At 46.5% G+C, this 14,981-nt stretch overlaps 1 protein-coding gene across 3 annotated transcripts in view; it reads right to left on the reverse strand.

Moving 5' to 3' along the window:
• Positions 1 to 14,981, reverse strand: part of MVB12B (multivesicular body subunit 12B) — a 63,293-nt gene that overhangs the window by 30,780 nt on the left and 17,532 nt on the right. For all 3 annotated transcript variants that reach the window (XR_774283.1, XM_010566471.1, XM_010566469.1), the window contains exon 7: positions 2,970 to 3,067. Coding sequence is in view for 2 of the 3 variants with exons in the window: in XM_010566471.1 (XP_010564773.1) it covers positions 2,970 to 3,067 (98 nt within the window). In the remaining variant the exon portion in view is untranslated. The remainder of the gene's footprint in view (positions 1 to 2,969; positions 3,068 to 14,981) is intronic.

A 14,981-nucleotide genomic window follows, 5' to 3' on the forward strand; every position in this document is an offset into this window, starting at 1 on the left:
AGGACCATTTTTTCCTTGACTCCAGCTTTGTGATAATAATTGCATTACATACCCCAAGGAGTAACATGACAGTTCCAGTAGGGATATGGCAATTTCTGCCAAAATGTATTTTGGGATACAGAGTAGGCTCGACAGCCAAAATTCATTTCACCTTTCATAAACAGGCTAAGCCCCAGTTAGAAGTGTTGTTTTCATTGACTACTGAGAAAATGTTGGGTGCCTACAGACAGAGAACCGAGACCATGCTGCGACTCTTAATTTCACCCTCCTGTACAGCCCTCCCTTCCTAAATACCCCATCCTGTCACCACCACAAGAACTCAGACTGAAGCAATACCAAAATTGCAAGATAAGAGACTGTTCATAACAGCTTTTGTTTCCCTGCACCAGCACCAGGAAACCTTCCATTTTGCTGAGAGCCAAGAGAGGGAGCCCGCAGGCTTGTCCACAAGCGCGGCCGCCCCAGCAGGACTGGAGAGGACGCCTGCACCTGCCAGAGCCCCAGGTCACCGTGTCACCGGCCACGCCAGCCGCTCACCGCCACGGCCCGCACGTCTTCCGCGTGCCCACATCTCTCCTGGCGCCGCAGGCCCCGCAGCACGCTGCAGCCAGGACCCCACCGCGGCAAACCACATCCCGGCAGAGCAATTAGGGACGATGGTGGAAGCGCGTTAATAAATTTCCCGTTGCCATGGCACTGCAGCGAGGCACTCGCATTGCAGCACAGATAAAACGGACTGGCTGCAAACTACACCGACGTAACAGGAAACTTCAGAATGGTTTCCACAGTGCATCTGGGGGCTAATCTACCTCGGCAATGTTTAAACACGCAAAGGGAATTGTCACAGCACCTCATCACAGCTGCTGAAAAGGCAGCAGTGGTCAGGAGTTATGCATGAAGATCCCTGCCAATGCACAGGATGTTTCATATGACAAGACCCTTGCTTCAGAAACGATTCACAGCTGCAATAGCCATTACAGCACATGTATGCACAACAACTTGTATAACAACGTGTCTGGAGGAGAATGTGTAGTTGGTGGGGGGGGGGAGGAGAGAATTATATACTTTGACTGAAATGTGCTCATGCAAACGTGAAGGACTAATGCCATGCCCAGTTTTGCAGACCTGTTTTGTGCTTTGCCTATAATTATCTGGTATTCAGGTTCTTTACAAAATAGGTCATCTTTCCAGGTTGCACTGCAAGCAGAGGCAGTCCATGGGAAGTCCTAGAGCAGGGTCGCTCTCAGTAACATTCATGCAGACGTGCTGCCTCGCTGTTTGTGCATTTGATGCTTTCTCAGGAGAGGAAGCACAGCTTTCCATCCTCCATGTAGGACTGTTTCTCATGTGAACACAAGAACACACCTTCCCTTACGTTTCTAAGTCTATTAGAGCAGGAGAGTAACAAGAAAAACGAGTACTGACAAGAATTATGCAATTGTTATATTCCATCTATTTAGGAACCTGAAGCTGCAGTTTCAGTCAGAGATTACCTTTTAAATAACCCTTTGATTATGGTACATGAATTAATGCCATGTTCCCATGTTAGAATTGTCACTCACTATTAATAGCAAGAACCTGTAAATGGCACATTTTTGCCATCTTCTCTTCCCTGATTATGCACAAGCACTACCTATTGTACAGCCCACTGAATCCACTGCTGCTTTTGCTGGGTTTCCAAACTGTCCTGAAAATCTCCTTCAGCCAGTTGAAGGGACTTTCATTAGGTTTTGACAGTCAAGTTTAAAGCCAGTATTTTTCTCCTCTTGCAAAAATGACATAACAAAAAGCAAACTGTGGCTAAGTGTGATTCTACCATGCTTATCACAATATTTGTTCAGGCGTAATATTACTCCAAAAAAAATAATTCTAAGGAAAACTCTCTTGAACGCCAGAACTACTCAGCTGAAGCACAGAATATGAGCTAGCCCCATAAGGGAAGAGGCAGGTGAAATGCACTGTTGTGCCACAGCTGCACCTAACATTTTTCTTTAGTTTGCAGAATCAAAAGTCCTGTTGCTGTGGTTCATGAATAGCTTCCAGGCCACACAGCTCTCAGCACATCCAAGAGTGACAGACTCGATGAGGTACAACTCTGTAAAGCATCCCTGCCTCTCACTCCCAGAGGCATTTCCTCCCGGGCCCCAAGAATCCAGTTACGTTCCTTTTTAGCCCACTCCTCCTTCAGGACAGCAACCACTTAAAGGCAGGACTTCCTCCAGAGGAGCAGAGCTGTCAGGGACAGCTCACAGGGACCCCAGCTTCAAACCGAACCCACTGTGTGATCCTGAAGCACAGTAACAAGTACCTGTATCCGCATGGGTGAAGGAACGGGCTTGATCCTCACCACTCTATTTAAATACACATTTTCCCTGCAGACTAGTACTAGTTAAAAATAAAAACCAGCTAAATTATTCATTGGCAAGTTTTCTCCACATTGACATCTGGAAACTATCACTAACTCTAGCATTTGTATACTAGCCTGGAATAGTGAACAGAGAAAGCTGCAGCTAGAGAGATCAAGCGTGCATGTACAAGGGCACGCTTCTTGAAAATAATGCAGAACCCCCTCATATCCTAATATCTTATTTCAAGTTTGCCCTAATACTGCAGAAAGAAATCTATGCAATGCCAGTATTCAGAATATAGAAATGGGAAAGGGTAAAGATCTCATCTTTTTTTAATGTGTATGTTGAGTACAGCAAAGAACAGCGTGTACAAAACTCATCCTTGCTAGCTAGGCAGGACAAAGCTTCCTGTGAAACGGGCAGAGATGTCGTCTCTTATGACTCACCTGTGAAGATCATGAAAAAGATGAGGAGCAAAGTTTGTGTCAGAGTTGCTTTCCATCAGAGCTCTCATCTAGCACATCTGCAGGCAGCAGCATCCCTCCCCGAGGGCCGCGATCTCCCCAGTGATCAGTAACATTTGCCGCCAGTAACACCTGATATTTACGTGCGCCGGCTTACCTGATATGGCATACAAATTTGAGTGCTGGTGCTCCAAGTCCAGGCGAGTGCTGTGACTTTTCCCTCGAAAGCTGGCAGGGAGTGTCAGCGAGATATGCCTATAGGAAGAGAGATGGGAAACAGAGATGACGTTACTACAGAGCAGAAGATACTGCTGCTGTCAGCCTTGCTCTTGCCAGATGATTCCAGTCAGGGTAAGCAGCAAACACCAATTTTGACACTGCTTGTAAAAGCCAGAGTGGGCCCCAAATACCAGGAGGAGACCGAGGTGGCAATTCAGCCATTACAACAAGGGTGGTTCAGCTGCTTTACCTGCTCCTCAGTCCAGCTGTGAGCAAGACTGTCTATGCCCTGGCACAAGCTTCCACCACCCTGCTGAACACCGGACTCGGCCAACAACCAAAGTGCTACAGAGGCAGCCATCCACCCTCTGGCAGGACACGGTAGCTCCTCGCAAGCCAGCACCGAGGGACAGCCTGCGCGGTGGCTGGCAAGCGTGGTTCCCCCTCTGCAAATGCAAGTCTCAATATAAGGTATCAAGAGCGTGCCTGAACACCCTGCAGGACTCAACTGCGTTTCCTTCAAGGCAAAAGAGCTAACAGCAAGTGCTTTGGATTTATCCATGCCAAAAACTTCTGAGTATATTCATAAATAAGATCTTTGAAGCTCTCTTGATGACTAAGGCCTGCTCCAAACCTACCCAGAGCCTGCTGCACGCTCCCATGCTCCCTGAGGCAGGGGGTGATGCACACGCTGAGCTCCACTACACCAGCCCCTGAGAAAAGGGAAGCCAAACTTCACTCGTCACCTCTAGCCGCAGCAGTGCGTGACGCCCTCCCTCCCAACAACGCTCTGCCCAGCATTCCTGCAGCAGAGATATTTTTACAGCTTCCATTAAACCTTCCTATAAATAGGAAAAAACAGAGCTCATGGAAGTGAAGTTGAAACTATTTTCAGCGGCTCAGAGCTTATTAAAAGGAAAACCCAGCACACAGCAAGCCTGGACACAGGCTAGAAGACGAGGTGGGTGACCTTCCCAGGAACATGTGGTGTGGGAGGGCAGGATGCGACACCCAGCAAGCCCTGCTCTCGTCAAGCCCTAGGGCTGGAGAGGGGGCTGCACATGAAGCTGCCGGAGCCTGGAGCTGCTCTGCACCAGCCTCTGGCACTAAGGACGGGCCCGACAGCCCTTCGGGCAGGGCGCAAACAGCCAGCACCAGCTCCCCCTGCCCAGTGGGACACAGCCCAGGAAAGCTGCCTGGGCATGGGAGCGCTGAGGCTTGCGAGAGCACAAGCAAGGCTGCTCACCATGGTGGACACGGCTCTGCCTCTGCCGTCACGCTGCACCCCCAGTCCAGCCAGTGCAGCTGCCTGGCCAGCCACGGAGCTCCACTAAGAAGTCTGCCATGAGAAAAGACTTTTTGCTAGTAACCGTTATTGATAGCCCACAGATTTCTATGCTTTGATGAGAGATACGGGCTTTTCCCTTTTAATTCAAATCTGTATTTTTCTAATGCTGATCCCAGGTCTGTGTGAATTTTTATAAAATGTTATCATTAATCTTCTGGACTGCATTGCCATACATAATGAAGATGCTCCCTCTTGATAGAGAGCCTTAGTGTAGCATAAGGCAGAAGCAGCAGCTACCATTTCAGACAAGCAAGAGCTACTGGACACGGCAAGACCCTTGGCATCGCCCTTCTGCCAGAAAAACAAGGCGGCCTTTGTGTCCTTTCACAAACACCCTATCTGCAAGAAAGAGCCCTGTGTATTCTCCAGCAGAGCATCAAATCCACATTCTTAGCTAGCAGGTTTTATCTGTTGAGCAAATCATCTGGAAATTATCTGCCTTTAAAAACAGGACACATTTTGTGAAGAACTATGTATTTTTAGCCCTTGATGCAGCTGACGGTGAACAGCATGGATAAAATAAGAAAAAGCAAACATCAGTTTGAGTTTGCTTGTGCTTCCCAAAGCTATTTCTAACCAAAAAAAGATGGTGTGAAAATATTTTCGAATTTGGCTAACAGTTTGCCGTTTAAAACGCAATCCATATGAGACTCTCTGTGAGCAGAGGCAGGTTTGTCATGAACACACTTTAAAACAGAAGACCACTGCCTGTAGGCATTACACGCTTTTCATTTGTTTTTTAACAGCAGTATCCAAAAATACTTTCAGAGGCACCAAAACAGCTAACAGAAAGACTTTTGAATTTCTCTTGCTTGTATGGAGGGCCGCTTTCTTCACCCCAAACAAAACAGCAGGAATTATTTTGCAAGTAAACAAAGCAAACCTACTTAAAAGGCCCATTTCTGAGCAGAGTATTTTAAAAATTTCTACCAGCTTCTGCTGCAGGAGAGGCTGGACCCTCTTCCCTCTGGACAGCCCTTTTCCACAATCCACCACCAAGCCAGCTGGACCACTGCAGGCTGCAAGGGAGGTGATAAGCATCCCTTCAGCCAGAGAACTGCAGAGACAGTCCCACAGCTGGCTCATAGCGGGCACTATGTAAGCACCACGAAGGAGCTGTCAGCTCCACGAACACATGCAGCAGCCTTCCACTAAAGCTCTGAATCCTTAGTTTGCAGAAGACTTTCTGAACCAAGTCCCTAGCCGCTACCAGTGTGCCTGGCAGCTCACGCAAGCACCAGGTTTCACGAGCGCCATATGCTGAAGCGGTGCGCATGTTCCACGCGTGTAATTAAAATGAATCACTTGCCGTCCGAGGGACTCTGACCACACACGGATGAACATGGCAGCAGAAGATGACGTATACAGATCTTGCTACCTAACTCTGCAGGGTATCCTCTTTGCTCTCCATTTCAGACATATCAATGTTAAAAGACACACGGAGGTATTCTGTCATGGCAGGGGAACTACAAAGGCTACGTGCGAGGGTGCACACCTTCAGACCTGCTCTCAGTGGGCAGGCGCTCCTGCAACCGCTCGTGGGGCTCGTCGGCTGAAAGCGCCAGTTCAGCCGCTGCCCACGCTGGCCTGCCAGCACCGGGGGGGCCTGAATGTGGGCTGTAACGAGGGCGTTTGGAAATGATGGCCTGCACCCCCCCATGGCCACTTTCCATCTCTGAGGTAGGACAAACAGGCATTTCATCACTCCCACCAAGCTGCACCGTGGAGAACCACATCTCTCCAAGGACAACATTTAGCTGCAAAACCACAAGACGGAGAGCAGTAACTGCTAGAACGAGATCAGCTCTCCCCTTCCCCCTTCCCTTTTTTAAAAGCATGACATTGTAGGGAAAAATGGGAAACAAGGTCTAATTTATTATAAGTTAATGCAAACTTTGGCCAGGATCAATATAACTTATACCTACTAAGTTGATTGCATAATGCATTTTCCTTATGCGTTGTGAAAGCCAAATCATTTTGCATTGTAGAAGACAAAAAAAAAAAAAAAAAAAAAAAAGGCTGCCATTGAAAAGCAAGAAAATCCCAATTACAAAGTCCCCAAGTTCCTAAACACATATCGTGAAAATATGTGCAGCTCTGTGGCATATGGCAAATCAATTACTAGTTTAAATTTTAAAACAAAAACATGGTAAATGTGTTGCAGAAATAATCAAGAACAACGGTTTGGTTTAGATTACAGCGGCCACTAGAGTTTTGAATACAATTAATCATCATTCCAGGCAATGGGAAGCCATATTGACACTTATTCCTAATTTGAATATTTAATTAGGGTGAAGTTCTTCATCAAATTATCACAGAACTGGGAGGAAAGCCTAAAAGATTTAAACAATTACTACTTTAACCCTTCACCAACTGCTCACCTGTGAGCACAAGAATCTTTTCCCCATTCTGCAAAGCAAGAACATGCTTAGGCAATACAGAAAGACAGTACTTAAAAGACATGACAAATACCCTGGGAAAGGTACACAGACATTTGGCATCCTGCAGGGCTCCTTCAGAGATGCCAGACTGACACAGGCTTCTGACTACCGACGCTCTTCGACCTTTATCAGAGCAAAGCTTTCAGGCTAGATCTCTATTTTAGCATTAAGTGTGTTCCTACTAGGGCTTCTGTGTTTTGTTTTGTTGGTGGCTTGGTTTTGTTTGTTTGTTTGTTTTAAACTGAAGAGCCTGTCCAGAATTATCTGCCAGGTTCATGTGCTGAGGGATACCGAAGCTGCTGCCCACCAGCTGACCTGGTGCAGCCACCCTGTCCTGCCCACCCCGCACGGGAGGTTTCCCAGTCCCTGCCCTGCACCGGGAGCTCATGGGACAGGGACAGACCGGCGCTGCTTCGGACCCACTGCACCTCCCACCACATCATGGGCATCCTCCCTGTGCACAGCTCTGCCTCAGATCGCTCAAACATCCCTTTATGTGCTGTATTAATCCATATAAGAAAATCTCTTTTAATGAGGAGTGATATAGTTATGAACTCTCTAGAGCCATAATTAGAGCAAACTAATTGAAGTTGTGTTTTGACACACTTTCCAAATTCACGGGTACTGCATGACATATTCACAACACTACTGCTGCACAGCCATGGTGACAGCAAAATCATTAGGCTAATAACGCTTATTTGCATTCTTATCATGCCAGCAGCATGCCGTTAAATACTGCTTCAACCAGTGCTCGTTTACTCTGAAAGTTTCCACTGAAAGATATTAACAGTAATTATTAGTACTTTAGTGGAATCTCTAATGTTAAGGAATGGCAACTCACATTAACTATCCCCATGCCAATTATTTTCCTTTTGAACTGTCACAAAAAGTAGCTTTCCTCCTCCCCACCAAATGAAAGCAACAAGGCGGATTTGGTGCTGCCAGGAAGGACGGACAGATGCCTGCCCCAGCAAGGCCAGCCACTGGGGCTCCAGCCCGCTCTCTCCAACACTGAAGTCAAAACCACACCGTTCCAGCACGGCTTAAACGCAAAAAATATTCTTCCCCAGCATACGCTAATTTCCAGGCAATTTAGGGTGAAACAACTGCAACGCCACAGTTGAGGACAGGGTAGATTTCATTACTCTCTTAAGTTTTTTCTTTTGGTCATTAAATCTATGGAACAAGTCTACATACAACAGCAACAGAAGCAGCACGTGATGAGAGAGATCCTTCGCATGCTAGCAAAGGCGGTTTGAGGTCTGCACACATTATGGCCATTTTTTGAATGTTTTTGGAGAGAAACTTGCATAAAACAGGCCCAGGAATGCCTGACAGTTCCAAATCAGTTATTAATAACTGTCTGCAGGAAGGTGATGAACTGCTTTTGAAGTTAGGGGGCAAGTACTCATAAAAAGTAACAGAGGATCATAAGGGAAATGCCAGATATCAAAGGATGCTTCATAATTCATATAAAAATATCAACAACGCACAGCAAAAGAACAACTGTAAGTTTTTGCTTTCCAACTGGATTGGATAAGTGTGGTAGAGAAATCAGGCAAAACTTTAAGAACTGCCCCATGTTATCAAGTATATTAGAAACCATACTGCATGCTGCAGACTGGAATTGTCCTGTTCTTTGATGTACCACTGTCATGACTGCAATTTATTTTAAATGAACTTAAGAACAGTGCCGCAAAAACTGCAGTCTCATAGGAATACCTTCAAATAAAAAGAATTGTATCTTCCATAATCAGTGGATTATGCAAAGATCCTGCTTCATGAAAAACTGAGGACAGAACAATTAAATTCCAAGCTGTAGAAGGCTGAAAACACACCTACAAGAAGTTAATATCAGGCTGTAGCTCTCAAGAAACGTAATCCAACTTGAAAGCTTTGCCTATGGAGGGAGGAAAAAGCCCATTTCTAAGAAATGAGCTGCTGGAGTTTCACTGACAGACATCAGAGGATCTCTCAGCAACTGCTCACTCTACCAGAATGCATTTTCCAAACTGCAGCTTACAGACAATGCCATAGCAGATATCTATGGCTCCAGTGGTGTCCAGAATCCCATCTACAGTATTTATTCACAGTCCTTAACTTTTACTGTGCTCAGGCATTGCGATGCCAGAACACCTACCTCATACTCCAAAGAACTGCAATGAAAAACAAAACTGTGAGGCAAGAATCACCTCGGGTAATGGACTTCATTCCAGACAATCTATTCTAATCGTGTAAACCAAATATTTAAATACTTTCTAAAACCTTCCTGACCCTTTCCCTAAAACAAGCAACATATGGGCTTTGCAAGCATTTCATCTCATTCCAAGCTACTAAAATATCCTGTTTCCCAAAAATCAATGAGAGCTGGCGGTGCCAGATTCAGATTTTATAAAAGCCCAAATGCATGAGAGAATGAAAAAGGGAGTGAGTGATTCTTTCCACTTTTAGATTTACCCATTTAATTTTCCCAGCTGCAGAAAGGGAAAAATGTCTGTCTGCAGCATGCGTAATGAATGCACTACGTACAGCATGCCTCTACGTATCCCCCTCCCAAAACAACCACGCCTCGAAGAGAGGGGAAAATGCTGTTGCGCTATTCTGTCAAAACTAAAGCAATCACCAGCTGAACGGAACAAACCCCGATGATGCTAACAAGGGAGCATGATCTACTGCAGACCAGCAAACCAAAATGTAAGGCTTAATGCAGAATGAAGCTCCTGCAGTTTCCTCTATACAGGGATTAATTTAGATCAGAGGATTTAAGTAACCAGGATAGAACAGCTGCCAAACAATAGAAAAACCCCAACAAGTTTAATTTACACTGCTTGAAAGTCTGAGCTGTAGCCCATTAAATTGTTATAGGCAGAGGACTGCATCAAAGAACTAAGACCTCATACTGTAAGCATGAAGTGCTTATGAAGTGGTTGTCTTAGATGAGCAGTGCGGTGTCTCTGGAGGCTGCAGCGGGAAGAGCACAGCTTTCCACATCCTTCACTAGCTACTCTCCAGAGTCAGGAGTTTTCAGATAATGAAGCAGTAGGGAAAAATTGCCAAACAGCAGAAATACTCCAAAAAGATAAATTACACACAGTGTAAGCTTCCTTGGTTAGGATTTTAAATTCTGTCAAATTAATCAGCACAACAAAGCCCAGGCGCACACGTCCGACGAGAAGCATCTCTCTGAAGCAAGCCCCTTGCCCGGGCTGGGTGCAGAGGGGGGCTGCCGCCCAGGCAGACCCCGCAGCACCGGGGTGCTGCAGGCACAGCCCAGCCGGCGGGGAGCAGCAACACCTCCCCTGCAAAACCTGTTAAACAAATATTCCACATAAAGACTCATTTGGGAAGAGCACGTTGTCAGCACTTTGCCAGTAATAAATAATGACAGTCCAAACACTTTACTAAAAGCAATAAACTCAAGAAGTGTTTTGGAAAATGGTGAAAGTGATTGATTTAAAGAAGGAAATATCTGAACACAACCACATGCACTTCAGGGTGAAAGCACAGATTACAAATCAACAGTGGCAGAGATCATATTAAATAGCAGACAACACAGAAGTTTTAGGGAAAAAACGCTCAATTCCCCCGCAGGGCTTATTTAACAACTGAGTATATAGCTTCTTTGAATGAATACCTTTGGTTTGTACTTAATGACCCTATGCTATACCCTAAAGAAAACATGCCTCCAGGAATATTACTATACCAGGAACAGGGCTCTATAAAGAAAAATGACTCTAAGGAGATCGAAGCCTCTTCACTCAGAGCACTCCCCAAATTTTTCAATGCATCCTCAAAATCAGCTAAATCAATCAGACTTCTTCTAACTACATTTAATGTCTCTTTCTCAGCTGCTGCAAAGGATTCTTGTGCCTGGAAACCACTCATATTGTTTAAACATTTTTTCCTAATCATCATTTTCTACCACTAAAACATACTGGACTGTGACCAATTTTTGCACGTCTTCATCCAGCTGAGTTGGATGCAAGCCATACGGTCAGTGCAGTTTCATAACAAATTCCTTATGGGAAACAGACTCTGGATAAATGTATGCCAGCACCCTTTACCCACTCAAACCAACCATCGTGTTCAGATTTGCACAGCATACACGCATCACAGACAGGTCATCCTTAAATTTTGCTTCTTACCATACCCACTGGAAAGGGTCTATGGAAACACTTCCTCCAAGCTTCAACTTATTGTTTCAATTTCATTGGTTTTTTTATCCATAGCTACTGTGATGTAAACCCAGCCCTTGTACCATCCTTGGCCTGTTGTAGGGTACAAAATTTAAGAACTAGCAATATTGTACTGTATTTCACAATACAAGTGATTTGAGCATTCAAGCCAAATATGTTTTATTAGTTGTAAATCAGAAGGTAGTTTTATTTCAGAGCTCTTTTGATGAAACATATTAGAAAATGCAACTCCATCAAGAAGGAAGCATTTTGTAGAAATGATCACTGTCAGAGATCCCACTGGCAACATTTCTCAAAGCAGTTTCCAGTCAAACCAGAAAAACCCATCCCAAAGTACTCCTTATTTGGTAGCATTTGGTTCAGATGAGGAACTTTAAGGTAGAACACCACCCCCACCCCACCCCCCACACACACCCTCCCCGTGAAAGCATCGTGGCCATCAGGCTACCAGTGGTATCTGCCTCTAGTCCACAGCAGCTTTCTGAAGTCTTGGCTTTGTTCTGCCCAGAGCACAAAAGCACTGAAACCCTGGAACCTTCTCCTCGACAGACTCTCCATAAAATCTATTTAAATGTCTTAATTTTTTCTTTACGTAGCAACAATATTATGTAGAAATAGCTATCTTAAAAAACAGGAAAGGTAAAAGGGTCCCCACCTCCCTTCAATTAACCCACTGCACAAGAATAAGACTGGCTTATCATCAGACCGAGTTCAGGTCTCCACCACACCAGCTTGTTGGTGCTGCTTTATTAGCTGCCACCTATTGCACATCATCAGCCTCCAGCAGAAAGCCACACACTGATCACTTTCCAAGCTTACACGACAAAGTTCAAACACCATTAATAAATCAATTTGAAAAATCAGACTTCTCTGCCTAGAAAGGAAATTCTTAGGTTCCTTAACATTAAGCTCCACTGGGAGCAGAGGAACAGGAGCAAATCATTTCCCTTTTCTAAGGAGGGTAGCTTAACTATTTAAAAGGTAATCAGGAGCACGGGAGGAAAATTTACACATTCCCCTCTTATTTCAGGGGTTTTAGGGCAATTGTTATCATCTTATCAAAACCAGAGCAGCACTTCCCCAGTGCAGTACTCCTGCCAGATCAGAATTTCAAGACCTGAGCACTTGGTGGCACAGACCGACTGCTCAGACCATTGAGAGGGCACGCAGGGAGGGACAGCTGCCAGCCACACTGCAGACCCACAGCTGCGAGGGGTGTGAGCTGCAGCACAAATGAGTTGTTTCTGTAGCTTATTAGCCATGCGGATCAGGCAGGAGTTACAAGTGCAGCAGACGTATGCTGGGGCCCCAGGTCTGGCACAATGCGCAGCCCCTCTCTGCAGAAGCCCGGACCCCTGGGGAGGAGGCAGGCAGCAGGGAGAGGTACACATGCTGCTCTGTCCCCGGGCATGGCTCCTAGACTGGGGCTGAGTCCCCACAGGCACAGTCCAGAGGGATCGCCACCTCCCCCGGGACAGACCAGCACGGGGCCCTGTGGCCATGCTGGAGCTGCTGTAGGGGCTCGCACCCCACCTGCAGCCCCCTCCAGCCAGGACGGGACGGAGCACCCTCTGTCTCTTCCAGTGGGGCCCCACCTCCAGCACCAGCAGCCTGGTCCCTTGCCGCCCACGGTGGGCATTTCGTACTGCCCAGCTGGACAGATCCTCTGCGCCTGGGGAGGCTTTGCCCGGCTCCCCCTGACCGCAGCAGGCTGCGGTGCTCTGGCTCACCCCACGCTCAGTGCCCATGGCCTCTCAGGCCAGCCCAGCCACTTCACCTTGCTAACCAGGAGAAAACTGTGCCCCTTCCATCTGGCTAGTTTGTGCCAACACTGTTTTGTTCACCCATGCGCCTTTCTGGTGAGTCCACAGCACGAGCGACCGACTCGTGGCTCTGCCCCCCGGATGGCAGCAGGGACCATGAGCCCCACAGAGACCTGCAGCTCAGGCTGAACCCCCGACCCAGGACTGGCCTTCCCTCTCCCCTGCCCTCCCTTTGTGGTTCTCGATTAGGACAGCCACGGAGACATGCCAGAGGTATTCCAGGAAGGCAGCTGGAGGGGTTCTGCCCTTCTGAACCTGAACACCGAGCGCACAGCCACGTTAACGCATGATACGAATACAAGTGGATTGCAGCAAGATCTTCCTTCTCCCTGGTAAGCCATTAACCTTTCAGATGACAGCCTTGCAAACTAAATGACTGAACTATTCCCAGGGTCAGCACGAATCTACATTTTCAAAACCTGACATCAACAAGTAAAAGTTGTGACTGAATCCCGGTCTCTCCGAGAGGAAGATTAAACGCCTATGACACATCTTCTGCAATCAGAGTGCTCCATTTCCCAAAGTATCCGTCACAGATTGATAACATCCACGCAAAAAGTTAAGTGCAATTATGTCTGTCACTGTAAAACACACTTCAGCAGCACTGACTGACATCTTGCTTGCAGCTGACAAATTGTGAGAGGGCTGTTTGAATGACGGTGGTAGAGACTCCCACAGCACCTCGGGAAGGGATATGAAACGTACTCCAAAACCACAGAAGCCACACAGGCTCACAAAGCACTGCAGCTGTGATGGGAGCCAATACGTAGGCAACCGCAACGCAAAATGGTTTGAGGTTGGCTCTCTGCATTCACAGAAGTCAGGGACTTGCTCCCAAAAGGCTAGAACTAGACTTGCAAAGAGGAGAACATCACACACAAATCCTGCTCTAGCCTACTCCAACAGAGCTTGAAGCATGGAGGGGCTGAGCCCCAAGACACTGCTCAAGTGCTCGTGATGTGTACTCTTCTCCAAGTCCTCATCCCGTGCACTGGCAATCACCAATCCACAAGCTAGGTGAAGCCAAAGTGTGCAAAGGGCCAGGTGAGTCACCTGTTAGTAGCACCTCTTTTGGGGGACAATTACCTTCTTGTTCCGCAAAGCAATGTCACCATGCAGCACCAGAGAGTGCAAGAGTTGAACACAGAGCAGAGGTACTCAAGAAAGTTACATTAAACTCCCACTGGTGACTCAAGTCAACAAAAGCAGTTCTTTAGTAGCAGCCTTCTAGGATGGGAAACTGAAAGTGCATTTCTCCAGGCTGCCATTAGTGCCAAGAAGCTGTCGCAGAATTTGGAGAGAAAAGACAGTAAAGCAGCTTGATGCCTTGCACAATGGCACAGTTGTGCTCCACAGCACAGCACGCCATCCTCACTGGGATGCGCGAGGGCTGCCGTTAGAGACCATTAAGCCAGATGCCTGCAGTAGGAAACACCAAGGAGAAGAAATGGCTGAAAAATAACATATGCAGTCCAGCACGAATATCAAACAAAGCCTCCCCTTGTGCAGTTCTGACTGCGAGCCATAACCCCGCAACACAAGAAACGGAAGCAGCATTGCTGACGTGCAGCAAGCTGTGGAGGTCAAACCTCTGACACATGACAAAACTCTGATGTGCCGCCATCCACTGCCATCAGGAACTTACATCATGGATCAGAAGAGGAAACATGGCTGGTGCAGAAATAAACATCTCCCACAGTGTAAAGTCCTTTCATTTAGGAAGGTTTTGCTGTGCAGAAGCTCACTGCTATGTTTTCCTTGTTTAGTTTATATCCAGTTTTAGCAATTGTTCTGAAGCAGCCAAGCATACCCTCTTGATTTAAAATTATTTTATAATGCTAGCCAGCAACTGAAGAGAATAGCTTAAATATCTGACCAGCCTAATGGCAGAATCTCCACAGTGCTCTCTGTTTGGCACTGCTCACCAGTTTTCTCTTAGCACTCACAGCAGCAGCAGAATAACTCACTGCTGTTCCTGTCAGGATATATCCATATGGAATAAAATGGCAAACTGGCTACCAGTGTAATCTCATCTCTCTATGGTGACGTAAAAATAAGAGGTTACTTGTGACAACCATCTTCCACAAACATTAAGTGTTGAGTAACTTACCACATTGCTGATAAAGTATTAGAAAAGGCTTT

Source organism: Haliaeetus leucocephalus, unplaced genomic scaffold (genome assembly GCF_000737465.1).
Source record: "Haliaeetus leucocephalus isolate CR32 unplaced genomic scaffold, Haliaeetus_leucocephalus-4.0 Scaffold212, whole genome shotgun sequence".
Taxonomy (NCBI): domain Eukaryota; kingdom Metazoa; phylum Chordata; class Aves; order Accipitriformes; family Accipitridae; genus Haliaeetus; species Haliaeetus leucocephalus.